This window comes from Plutella xylostella, chromosome 26, assembly GCF_932276165.1.
Source record: "Plutella xylostella chromosome 26, ilPluXylo3.1, whole genome shotgun sequence".
In the NCBI taxonomy this organism is placed as follows: Eukaryota; Metazoa; Arthropoda; class Insecta; order Lepidoptera; family Plutellidae; genus Plutella; species Plutella xylostella.
The window spans coordinates 3,055,193-3,068,314 of record NC_064006.1 but is presented as its reverse complement, the minus strand read 5'-3'; the positions used below and the strand labels follow the sequence as shown (position 1 = coordinate 3,068,314).

At 35.3% G+C, this 13,122-nt stretch overlaps 1 protein-coding gene across 3 annotated transcripts; it reads left to right on the top strand.

Moving 5' to 3' along the window:
- Positions 1-874: 874 nt before the first annotated feature.
- Positions 875-12,898, top strand: LOC105381062 (cytochrome P450 4C1). 3 transcript variants are annotated; one of them, XM_048630447.1, is made up of 11 exons: positions 875-914; positions 1,411-1,578; positions 5,727-5,816; positions 6,364-6,474; positions 6,957-7,139; positions 7,566-7,762; positions 8,229-8,280; positions 8,559-8,748; positions 9,278-9,429; positions 11,888-12,064; positions 12,736-12,898. In XM_048630447.1, the coding sequence occupies exons 2-11, from the start codon at positions 1,416-1,418 to the stop codon at positions 12,885-12,887; spliced, it is 1,467 nt and encodes a 488-aa protein (XP_048486404.1). In that variant the 5' UTR covers positions 875-914; positions 1,411-1,415; the 3' UTR covers positions 12,888-12,898. The 3 variants fall into 3 exon arrangements, with proteins under 3 accessions (XP_048486404.1, XP_048486403.1, XP_048486405.1); XM_048630446.1 differs by lacking the exon at positions 875-914 and adding an exon at positions 921-1,123; XM_048630448.1 differs by lacking the exons at positions 875-914; positions 1,411-1,578 and adding an exon at positions 3,299-5,261.
- Positions 12,899-13,122: the final 224 nt, after the last annotated feature.

The window sequence follows — 13,122 nt, the reverse complement described above, 5'->3', positions numbered from 1 at the left end:
ATGATGATGATGAAGGGATTTTTAGAGCTAACTTCTTCCTAGAGTATCGACGATAAACGTTAAGAAAGTAACTAAGTATAAACTAAGAGTCCTAGATGACGTTTTATTGACATTATGCTAAGCCCGGGGAATCCCTTGAAACCACCAAATTACAGATAAAATCTATGGATTTGACAGCTCTATGATGACTCACAGTTCAAGTTCAAGTTGGTTTTCCCCAGGCTTACAATGCCACAAACTTATCTGTTCCGGTGACAGCTCAAATAAATCTCTAATATTTCTTAATTCTATAAGATTTTAAGTTTGCTCGTATTGTTATTTCGCTCTTGCGGTGTTAATAAACCCATCTAATGTTTTAAAATATACAATTCATTAGTAAGTAATGAGATATGGATCAATTAAGTTCGCTGTCACCGGAACAGATAAGTTTGTGGCACTATAAGTAGTTATCTGCTAATTAAACGTCATAGGACTCTTGCTATATTTAACAGATAGGTACCTATACTGTATTCATTTTTATTTGGCGAAAAAGGTAAACAATCTTTGTGTGTCTTTTTAATTAAAATACTGTTAAACAAATAAACTACGGCCAAAATAAATGGTTTAATTACGAAATCAATCATTTTTGCATGTACTCAAGTATTGCATGTTTTATTTTATAACTATGTAAGTTTTTAAATTAATTCAAATAAAAAAAACACTCCAAGATAGCTCAAAATCTACGACAAGTAAGAAAAAATACATTATACGTTTATTATTTCTAATATAAATTACATATTATGTAGAATAACATTTAATAAACTTTCTGTAACCGTCCTGCTGTAGTCTCTTATACCTAACTGATAAGTGATAACCTTTACGTAAAATAAGATACATACTTCTACTTACTAACTACTTAGTGTTTGTTTACCCATGTAAGTATGTGTGATTTAATTAAAACTAAATACAAAATCACAAATGGGTCTCCTAATAATAATAGAATGTGGAATATTTAATACTTAACTAAAAAATAATTTATTAACAAATTGATGCTTAGTCAAGCGAGCTGGGTGGATTGAAATAAGTGCAGTGACTGTGTGTATCTGTGTGTCAGGTCACAGCTCCAAATTAGATGTAATTTTTGGTAAGTTATATTTATGAATTTACTATACCTACAGGTTGAAATTATTGAACGGGCCCAAATAAAATTCAAATAATCTTATTATTTGAAGATTAAAATATTAAAACGTTTTGTTTTTCAAAAGATACAAAAGTGGTAGGAGCTTAAAGCACCGGCGGCGAGAAATAGGAGTTTCGACAATTCTTCTGGCAAAAGTTGAATTTCGTTTATCAACATTCAAAAAATAATAATAATAATAATCTAATCTAATCTAAGAGGTTCTAAACATGAAAACTTGTCTTTAATTCCAGAAACCATGAGTCTGTTACTATGCTGTATTCTGCTAGCGTCGTCGTGGCCTTCCATTCACTCGAGCCAAGGCTCCCACTATGAGGGATCCTTGAACTGCGGCATAAAACAAGACACAAAGGACCTAACCTGCAAACCTGGAGCCAATGACTTCATACTCACGCCTAACTGTATGTGGACGCTTATATACAACTTCCATGCAAATATTTACAAAACTAGCTACCTGACCACCACTGCGATATCGCTCAAGTCATGTCGAATAATCCGCGTTATGAAAGACGGTTTTATGTATTTAAGTGCAATCCGACATTTAGATTTGTCAAACAACAAGATGTCTTCTTTAGAGTGCGGATCTTTGGATGGGCTGACGAGTTTGTCATATCTAAATTTGGCCCAGAATAGTTTAACCTCTATTTGCAATGACGTTTTTCATGGTGTTCCCCTAATAGTTCTGGATTTGGGTTCTAACCAGTTGCAAACTCTCTCGGCACAATATCCTGTTACATTAAATATAATAGATATAAGTCATAATAACATTAATTGTTTCAATGTATTTTATACGCAGCTGGTATCGCAAGGGGTGCGTTTAGATTTTATATTTTTTGATAACAACCCTTGGAAATGTTCGTGTTTATTTCAAATTTTACGAACTTTAAAGTCTCATAATGTATCATACAGTAGCGTAACATTTAATGGTAAGACTGAGGTATGTGATATGTGATATTGATATAACTTAGTGTATAATATATTTACGAATACATACGCTTTTCATTTTTATTGTATAGCAATGTCTATACCTAGTAAATGCCGTCCCCTTAAGTTTATTCTTATACTTATGGTTAAATTGGACGACACGACTAAGCTTAAGTGAAATTTACAGGCCAGGACAATTTAGGTACATTTATCGAATATATTTTGATACCTATTTACTATAGGAAATGTGACCGGCCTATGGGGATTGGTGCAAAATGATCTATTTAGTTCCTTTGCACCTCCAACTTAAAATTTAATATTGCAAGAAGTTTGGAGTTTATGCAAACCTATACCTATGCTTCTGATTGTGGCTTCGTAAGTATAAAATTAAATATTTCAGGTTTAAAAAATACATGGTAGGGGGATAGCTATAAAATATTAGTCTCTCCATTGTATAGCGACAGATGTATATTTTCTAATAATAATAAAGAACTTTTTAAAAGTAAAAATAAAAGAGATAGTGGGCAATAATTTAGATACTACTTACCGTATTTTACGACCATCAAAGGTCGTCTATTTTCTGTAAGTTAGATATATGAGTACATACATTACACATATGCACTCACGACTGTAATCCCCGAAGAGGTAATCAGAGGTGGCTCATAAGCGAGCCACCCACTTTTCGCAGCACATTTGTACTTACGTGATAGGTTGCGAACCATATTGCCGTTTTGGGATAAGTACAATGCACTTAGGATGCACATCTAGAATCTAGATGTGCAGGTTTCCTCACGATGTTTTCCATCACCGTAAGAGCACGTGGTATTATTTGTTGGGTTTTAGAAGAAAAACCAGTGGATTCCAAAGGATTGTAAAGATATACAGGGTGTTGCAAAAAGTGTATACTAAGCCGAAACCTACATGTGCAGCATGGTATATCTAAGCCTGAAACTGAAATCAGAATTTGAAAATTCGCGAAAAAATAAATTAATTTTCCATAGAAACTTTGTTGGTCACGTGACTTTTTACTATGGAAAATTCAATTTTTTTTCGCGAATTTCTAAATTCTGATTTCAGTTTCGGGCTTAGATATACCATACTGCACATGTAGGTTTCGGCTTAGTATACCAATTTTGCAAGACCCTGTATTGAAGATTAGTTTTCACACGACACATGAAAGTATTAGCGGAAGTACGAAGTGACTTTTCTATTGACATAATTATCTACAATAGACAATAGAAAACTAAATCATTGGTTAGGTTTACAAAGTCCTTCATCATCATTGTACTTAAACTTCTTAATTGAAAACACAATTGAAAGAATTCATTAGTACAGGCCAGGATTTGAACCCACGGCCTCTCGATTGAGAGGACGAGGCCTTATCCATTATGCCACCACCGCTAGATAGTATAAGATTTTATTTTATTCTAAAATGTATAGGTATAGTACCTTAAGGTTCATAGTTTATCGCTATGTAACCTTCCTCACTCCTTTCCGTAACCGGGGTACCGTGAAAAGGTACAGCGTGGTCACTCTATTTAAGAAAAACCACTATCAAGTTCAAGTTTCAATCTTTGTTTGTGGCTTTATGCCGTGTGTGACTAACTCAGAACCACTATCTTAGTTACTCAGTCTCATTAACACGACAGCTCTAGTCTGTTATTTGTTTTTATAAGAAGAGTAACCCTACGGACAGCTACTTCACTCAACTAGCTTTGATCAAATGATCTCAAAAACGTTGCAATATTTTATTTTTACGCTACGAAGAATAACGTTTTCGTGTGAAACGGATCGGCAGAAAGCACACCTTCTTTCATGAAAGGTTTTTCAAACGGCGTTTGTATTTTTTTAACGGTCTGTCTGAACGACTAAATGCCTATTAGGTCCTTTAGCTTTTTTTTATTTTAGGTATACACACAGTTTGACTGCAAATACCTAATAAGAAGTTGTAATTTGAATTACCACTTTAAAAGAAGAATTATTAGAATATATTTGGGTAGTCTAATTATCATACTTATGTATGGTAACAACCGAAATATTGCTAAATACATACGGCCCATCTCTTCCCTATATAGGACTCTCATTTTAATAAAATTCTAATGTCAAAGTTTCTGCTTTTGAACAGCAGGTCTAGTACAAGATTGATAGTTTGTCGAAAACTATAAAAGTTTACGTTTTCTCGCATACTAAGTGGCGCCTCTAATGGAAACTATAATGAAACCTTTGACAGATAGTGTAACGTAAACTTTTTTCGTTTTCATTAATAGCCAAACCCGTACGAGAGGGTTTGTCTAGGTATCCTCATCCGTTCGATAACCTGAATAACGAAGCCACTGCCATTGCATCAACAAATTAACACGTACACAGGGGAGAAAATCTGTAAAAAATTGCCACACTGTATTAATTGTACAAGTATTTTTATGAATAAATATAGGTAATAACCTAATTTCATACTCTTTACTTTAATTATTTTTGTAGCAGGTCTTCAAGGCTCTTTATTAATAGTACAGTTTGTAAGTAATTGTGTGGCCGTGGCACTACTGGGTATTGTTTTTTTAAACACAGGTTGTATCCAAATGTTTTTAAAGGAGGTCACACAACTTTTCACTCTGAACATTTTTTTTCTACTTATACGATTCTCAGAAATACCTATGCAGAAAAAGTTAAGTAAATCATACAAAAATTGGCTACGGAGACTATTATAAGTGTGTTTGCACAAGTCGTAAAACAAATCTGATTATAAATAATGAACTTACTCTCCAAAATTACTTATTGCAACATCCTGTATTTAAAGGAGAATGGTGAGCCTTACATCGTCCTTAAACTCATAATTTAACAAGATACCTCCTACATAATTTAATCTGCGCTTGTTTTGACTTCTTTTACTCATAAACCGTTGCGTTAAGTAAACTTAAAAAGAGCAAAAACATTGCTGCTCTAAATTCTTAAATTTATAAATAATAAAAATTATAAGCAAACGTTATTAATTTCGGTCTTCACAAAATGTTTTTAGTGTTGTTGTGTGTGATTGTGTTCTGTGCTACAGTTTGGTGGAAGTGTCATATGAACAAATTGTTGAAAAAGACTGAAAATACTCCAACTCTTGAAAACGGACTCCCAATCATAGGTCATGGTCATTTGCTTATAGGAGACAGTGAATGTAAGTACTTATAAAAACTATGTAAGTAAATTCAACGTCTTGAAGGAGAGCTAGTTCAAATTCAGGACATCAAGAACCAAATCCAAATCCTAACTAATATTATAAATGCGAAAGTAACTGTGTCTGTCTGTCTGTCTGTTACTCTTTCACGCCAAAACTACTTAACGGATTTGAATTAAATTTGCTATACATACGGTCTAGACCCTGGGAAAGAACATAGGCTACTTTTTATCCTGGAATTCCCGCGGGAAAACTTTTTAAGGCGAAGCGAAGTGCGCGGGAACATCTAGTAACTACATATGCCTACTACCTACTTATCTGTGGTTTTGTTCTAAACAAAAAAAGAAATAAAATATTTAATGCAATTACAGTAGGAACCAATAATAGAGATATGCTTCAGACGTGGTTACCGGTTTTGGGCACTATAGTAACTATATTTTTATATAAATTTACATGTTTTTGCAGATTTCTTTGAGTTGGTCACAAAATACAGTGCCATTGTGAACCAGAATGGAGGGATCATGAAGGGATTAATGGGTCCAATGGTTTATTTCCGTAAGTATTGTGAGACGTTGATTTACTTCACACTCAGACACTATTTACTGTATTCTTCTTAACGTGTCGGTGACAGTAATTATATTAGGTGGGGTGTTTTTCATCCAGAAATGTCTTAGTGTCGCCGCACACGGGCCACCGGCTACAGCCACAAACGCCGCCACGAGAAGCTTTTGTAGGGAAACGAGTTGTAGCGTGTGGCCGCCACCGGCGTCAACCGTGTGCGGCGAGTTCATATATAATGTATGAAAATTACAGGAAATATGCCAGTGGCGGCGTTTTGTGGTTTGTGGCCGGTGGCCCGTGTGCGGGGAGCCTTAAGCTACATTCATTGATATGAATGCGTTTTTATCCACCAATCATTCTCATTGGTCCATATAGCATTAGACCGGTGGGTACAAATTTCTTTCACATCATTGCAGCATCTTTATAGCACATAATTCTCTGGTGAAAAGGCACCCTAAGGTTAGTCACTTATTTAGTCGGATTATTCCATTAATTTTGTATCTAAATTCTAAGTTGTATAGAAGTCATGGTTTCATTTCAGATGTAACAGATCCGGATATAGCACTAAAACTAATGAATGCATGTTTAAAAAAGAACTATTTGTACAACGTTGCTAAACAGTGGCTGGGCGATGGATTGATTACTGGAGATGGTAAAATATATACTTTCTATCTTATAAACTAATGAGTAAAACTTTACAGTCCATCTATAGAGTCCTAAGCCGCGAACATAGGATTCGAAACTATTTTCGAATCTACACGAAGGGTCACTTTTACCAAACGCTAAACGTATTTAAATCAAATTTTAAATACATTTTGTACTAACTGACAGACGTATGACAAACTACTAAATACGTTTAGCGTTTGGTGAAATTCCACCTAACATATGGAAAAAACAAATGTAACTTTTGGAACATACTTTGCCTTAGATTTTGACAGTGACAGTTGACGATACGCAACGTTAACGGAGGATCGAAACTTGTGCTGGCGACTCTGGAAATGAAAATGGAACCTAACATAATAGTCTTAACCGGTATATAATCGATTGTATTTTATCTTTAAGCGCAAATCCGTTAAAAATTTCTTTTACTGCAAGTAAATGAACTTGACAATGATATTAATTTACAATTTCCAGTGGTAACTTGGAAGCGTCACAGGAAGCTGATAATGCCAACATTTAGTCAGACCACGTTGAACGAGTTTCAAGACATTTTCAATACTCAATCGAGAAGCTTCTCCGATAGTCTTCGCTCCCTAGTAGGACGCGATGTTGACCCCTGGCCTTTGGTTAGAGACAACGCTTTGGAAACCATTTGTCGTAAGTTCAAGTTTTAGCTATACATTTTTTTACCCCTGACGGAAAAATAAGAGTCTAATAAGTTTAACGTGTCTGCATGTGTATACAGTGGTAACGTAGCTTACAAATGGCTGAACGGATTTTAGTTTTGTTTTTTAGTCATAGGTATTACCTTAGCCATATTTATCAAAATCGGTGTAACCGTTCACAAGTTTAGCGAATTTTAGACGTTGGTTAGGTTATTACATTTGTTTTTGCCCTAGAATAAATGGATTTTCTAATTAATCTAATTTAGAGTTATAGCATATTTTTATTTTATGAAAACTATTATATAACCCAAAGACTTGAAAATTCTGTAAGTCGTAGTTTAAAAATAAAACAGTATAAAAGAGGCGGCCGTATCTCTACCAGACAACCTCTACAGAAAAAAAAAACGTTATTTCACAGAAACAGTACTCGGCCTCCCACCAGATGGCTGTAAATTAGTTGATGAGGAATACGCAAAAGCAACTGAAGAAATGCTCAATATATTTAACACGAGAATACAAACTCCTTACATGCACTCCGACTGGCTATACAAATGGGCGAAGACAAAAAAGATTGAGGATAAAGCTGTAAACATTTTGAAACGGTTCTCTTCTAATGTAAGTAGAAAGCTCAAAATATACGTAATCCGTTTTAGATCATTATGGAGCGGTGGTAGCTCAGTCAGGTAAGCGCCCGCTTCTCACGCCAGACATGCGGTTTGAATCCCGGCGCTGACATGTGTCAATGGGTTCTTTTAACTTAAGTACAATGTATACCATCGCTCTTACGGTGAAGGAAAACATCGTGAGGAAACCTGCATATCTAGATTTAGCACATCTAGGTATGTGAACCCACCCACCCGAAGTGGACCAGGCGTGGTGGGAAATAGTCCAAGCTTAGGAAGGCATTTTAGACTTTGAGGATATGCACAAAGGTTCCACTCGAGAGAGCCAGGTGCAGGTACTTACTCCCCCACAGAGAATAGAATAGAATAGATCATTATGGATCGCGTACTTTTAGGCAGTGAGTGTCCTCACTTGTTGTATCCAATAATTAACCTTTAATCAAAAACTTCGATTTCAGTTACTGCAAATTAAAAAGCAATCAACCGGTGTATCCAAAAATGAGCACGCAGGTAATATAACATACTTAATCATAATATTTTGCCTAATCTGTCGGCTTTTATGTTTTATACATTTGCCAGATTTTGTCCTCGTACACTCAGCTCTACAAGGTAACATAATTACTTATTAGTGTATACTAATTAAGCTGCCTGTACCACCACCTATTTGCAGCTTATAGTATGTGCTAACTAAAGAAATAAGTAGTACTCAAGAAAAAAAAACCAAGCAAAAAGTTTATTTGGAAAACGATACCTTTTTCCCGTATTCTACAAAAGCCCTTACTTTTCAGAACCAAAAGGCAAAGCATTTCTGGACCATTTCTTGGAGCTCCACTCGCAAGGCCTCCTTACAGAAAGAGAGCTTCTGGATGAACTGAACACTATGATCGTGGCAGGTCACGATACAGTGGCCACGGAACTGGTTTTCATACTGATACTTCTTGGGTCATTCCCTGAAGTACAGGAGAGGGTTTACGAAGAGTAAGTTGTCGTCTAGTAAGCTTCCACCTATCGGTGCCGTACCGTACCGGTATCGTACGTATCGCATCAAACGGATTGTCATAAATGTATGAAGAAACGGCATTGGCAATGCCGTTTATACTTGTGTGAATGTCTATACAAAGAATATTGGATGCGATGCGTCCGTGGTGAACGATGCCGAAAGGTAGACGCTTACCTTCACCTGCATGGATATTCCTCATCATCAATATTATTCTTCTACGATTTATTTTAAATTTGTAACTTCGGTTGTCTTGTTTGGTCTTGTTCTTGGTGAGCTGTGTTTTTGCACTTAAGGGCTGATTTTTTAATAGTCAGATAAATGTTATCTGAGGAATAAAATTGTTGCTGTCACTGTCTTATACAAACATTCTGACGCGACAGCATCAAAACTATTCCCCAGATAAAATTTATCTGACTATTGAAAAATCTGCCCTAAGTAAGTATATAAAAATACGGAATAATTTTCTTAACTGATATTTTTTTATAAAAGTAATTTCATATTTTTCAGAATACAATCCGTATTTGACTGTACAGACAGGGATGTTACGAAGTATGATCTACCGAGGCTGGTTTACTTGGAGGCAGTAATAAAGGAAGTGATGAGGCTCTATCCTGTCGCATCCATCATAGCGCGGGATGCTGATAAAGATGTTAACATCGGTAAGGCAAAATCAAGAATATAGCAAGCATATTGAAGAAATATAGCAAGATGTATAAATGTGTCTGTCACTGTGCGAAATGAAGAAATATAGCAAGATGTATAAATGTGTCTGTCACTGTGCGAAGACAATTTTTATTAATAACAAGATTAAAGACTCTGCTAACAAATCTAAGGCCGTTTGGAGTATTATTAATAACGAAACGGGGAAGAATCGAACACGCGAGACAAATTTATCTTTGAAGATAGGCAATGACATTATAACATCGAATGATGCGGTGGCGAGGGTCTTTGAAGAGTTTTTTACGAACATTCCTTTAGAGACTACTTGTAACCTAGATTCTTCGGCTGCAGCAGCTGAAACCCTGATGAAGGAGAATGCACCTTCAACCGATAAGGAATTTAAATTCAGATATATTAATACATTAACTATTATAAAAACATTTAAGTCCTTAAATATGAAGAAAACTGAAGACTTGTGGGGAATGTCAGTTAAATTTGTTCTTTCTATTATTAATAAAATCGCCCCAATTTTGGCTAACATTTTTAATAAATGTATCGCTGAAGGTGTGTTCCCAGATCTTATGAAATTGAGTAAAATTATACCTCTGTTCAAGAGTGGGGATAAGGAGGACCCTGCAAATTTCAGGCCTGTCTCGGTTCTTCCAGTTTTGAGTAAAATATTTGAGAGGGTCATACTCAGTCAGATGCTTTTGCATTTCAATGAAGCTCGATTGTTTCATAGCCAGCAGTATGGTTTTACAAAAGGCAAATCAACAACCGATGCCGGTACTGCGTTAATTAAGCACATATTTGACGCCTGGGAAGACCATCACGATGCTATTGGAGTCTTCTGTGATCTGTCGAAGGCGTTTGATTGTGTAGACCATCAGACTTTAATTTCGAAACTGAGATACTATGGAATAGGAGGAAAGGCTTTAGATTTGATAGCTTCATATTTAGACAAGAGGCAACAAAGGGTCGATATTAACAATACTAAATCACAGGGGGCTCATGTAAAGATAGGCGTCCCTCAAGGATCTATTCTAGGACCATTTTTATTCCTCATTTATATTAATGACTTGCCTTTTATGGTTGAAAAATTTACTAATATAGTTTTATTTGCTGACGATACTTCTTTGATTTTTAAAGTTAAAAGAAATGAAAATATTTTTTATGAAATTAATTCTATTCTGTCTGACATACACGATTGGTTTACCGTAAATAATCTTTTATTGAATTCTAAGAAAACGAAATGTATTAAATTTACACTGCCGAATGTTAGACAATGTGATACTAACATTATTCTAGATGGGAATAAATTGGACCTAGTTAATGATACTGTCTTTCTTGGGATGACTATAGATTCAAAGTTACAGTGGGGACCTCACATTGCCAAATTGGCTGGAAGGTTGAGCTCCGCAGCTTTTGCTGTACGGAAAATTAGACAACTGACCGACGTTGAAACCGCCAGATTAGTTTACTTTAGTTATTTCCACAGCTTATTGTCGTATGGCATTTTGCTTTGGGGTAGAGCCGCTGATATTGAAACTATATTTGTATTACAGAAAAGAGCCATCCGCTCTATATACAAACTTGGTTCCAGGGATTCATTGAGAGAACTATTTAAAGAAATTAACATCCTTACAGTTCCATGTCAGTTCATTTTTTCCAATTTAATGTATGTACGAAAGAATATTTCAACTTTTGATACAATTGGCAGTAATCATGACATTAATACTAGGAACAAGCATAAGCTGGCATTTCCAGCGATGCGTCTGGCGAAAGTTAATAAATCGTTTTTAGGGTACTGCATTAGATTTTATAATAAGCTTCCAACAGAAGTTGCTCAGATGCCAGAGAATCAGTTTAAGTGTTACATTAAAGAGAAACTTAGTAAAAAAGCTTATTATAAAATTGATGATTACTTAGAGGACGTTAATGCATGGCTGTGATAAGTAGTTAGCTCTGCTCATATTATTATAATAATTATTATTAAGCTTATATGTATTGTATACCAACTAGTTTTAAGTCTTTTTTTTGAAAAGATGGCTCAGGAGTTTCTTGCCTCCGTTCTTCTCCTTAGACAGAAAGAGCCCCCCCTTATCCGAACGGAGAGTAATTTGTAAAAATTGACGTTCATCAGAAAATTTTATATTTGTACGATGAATAAAAATTTTTGACTTTGACTTTGACTTTGACTTTGAATTTTTTAAGATAAAATAATTTTTAATTGCTTTTATATTTAGCTGACTTGCTAGGGAATCATCTTTGACTACGCAGCCATATTACATGCTGTGCCTAGTTTTGGGTCGGATTGCCGAATGGCCGTGTGTGAAGATGTCCCCAGGCCACATCCTACATACATCAATGAAAAAGTTCCAGTGACTCCTTCCTGCGACAACCTTTGTGGACTGAAAATATTGTAACATACCTCTACAGTTTCTTACTTTTTTACAGATAACCACACTATCCCAGCCGGCAGTTCAATAATCTTGTTAGTTTGGGGCATAAACAGAAGTAAAGCTTGGGGTGAAGACGCGGAACAGTTTAAGCCGGAACGATGGCTGGACCCCTGTACTCTGCCTGATAACCCAGCGTTTGCCACTTTCAGCAACGGATCTCGCATGTGTTTGGGTAAGTTTAAGATCATCATCATCAGCAGCCCGTGAAAGTCTACGGCCGAATATGGTTTCAGCTAAGATGATTCCGTTAAGGAGACTTTTTGAGTATTGTAGTTTTAGAGATATCCCACAATTTTTTTAATACATTTTGTCTATTAACTTAATTTATGAGTATCCGAGGGCGTCATACTCTACGCTTGCCCACTTGTTGGTTTAGAATAGAATATAATAGAATAGAATATTGCTTTATTGAACACCACATAAATCAGACATAAAAAACATACTTATAGACTAGAATTAATGTATGTACAATAGCCGGCCTTATCGCTGAGAGCGATCTCTTATACAGGCAACCTTATAATTATATAGCGGAAACAAAGTGACAAATGGTTTGTACTTGAGAACTCTTTAGAGTACATACTAAGCCGAAAAATATCCCGACGAATTGAAAACCTCCTCCTTTTTTTGAAGTCGGTTAAAAAAGAATGACTCATGGGCTTATCCTGTACATTTTTTTTATATCAATGCTTTATGACTTTGTTGATTACGTGACTTTAGAATATGGGTGTATGAATCTACTTTCACAAATTTCACAAGTTGAAAAAAATAGCTCCTGAATCAACCCTTTTCGCCTTCCGTACCCCGTTAATACCCATTTTTGAACACCCTGTATATTATTTTCAGGTAAGATGTTCGCCTACAACTCCATGAAAACCACGCTGGTGCATGTACTCCGCAGGTTCAAGGTCACAGCTGATTACAGGAAGCTGAAGCTGAAAGTGGATTTCTTACTGAAACCCAGCTCTGGGCACCATATCAATTTGGAGTTACGATGATATAAAAAATATATTTGTAAAAAGTTATAATACACTGTGTTGCATAAATAGGTATTTAATATGAATGTTTTATTTAAAATAAATATTCAAAAAATTCTAAATTCCATACTATAAAATTCTAATTTTTAGCAAAAAATAGAAACGTAAAAAAACGTGTATTTTGAAAATGATCTAAAAATTGTTATGTATTACTAAGGTACCGATAGTCACGACGTAAAACCTTTAGACCTGGTTT

What these genes read in the sequence shown, in the direction of transcription:
- LOC105381062 (XM_048630447.1), top strand. Translation starts at nt 1,416, where the DNA reads ATGAGTCTGTTACTATGCTGTATTCTGCTAGCGTCGTCGTGGCCTTCC. An exon ending in TGGATTGATTACTGGAGATG is followed by an intron (nt 6,475 to 6,956) that starts GTAAAATATATA and finishes TACAATTTCCAG; the next exon opens with TGGTAACTTGGAAGCGTCAC. An exon ending in CGCTTTGGAAACCATTTGTC is followed by an intron (nt 7,140 to 7,565) that starts GTAAGTTCAAGT and finishes GTTATTTCACAG; the next exon opens with AAACAGTACTCGGCCTCCCA.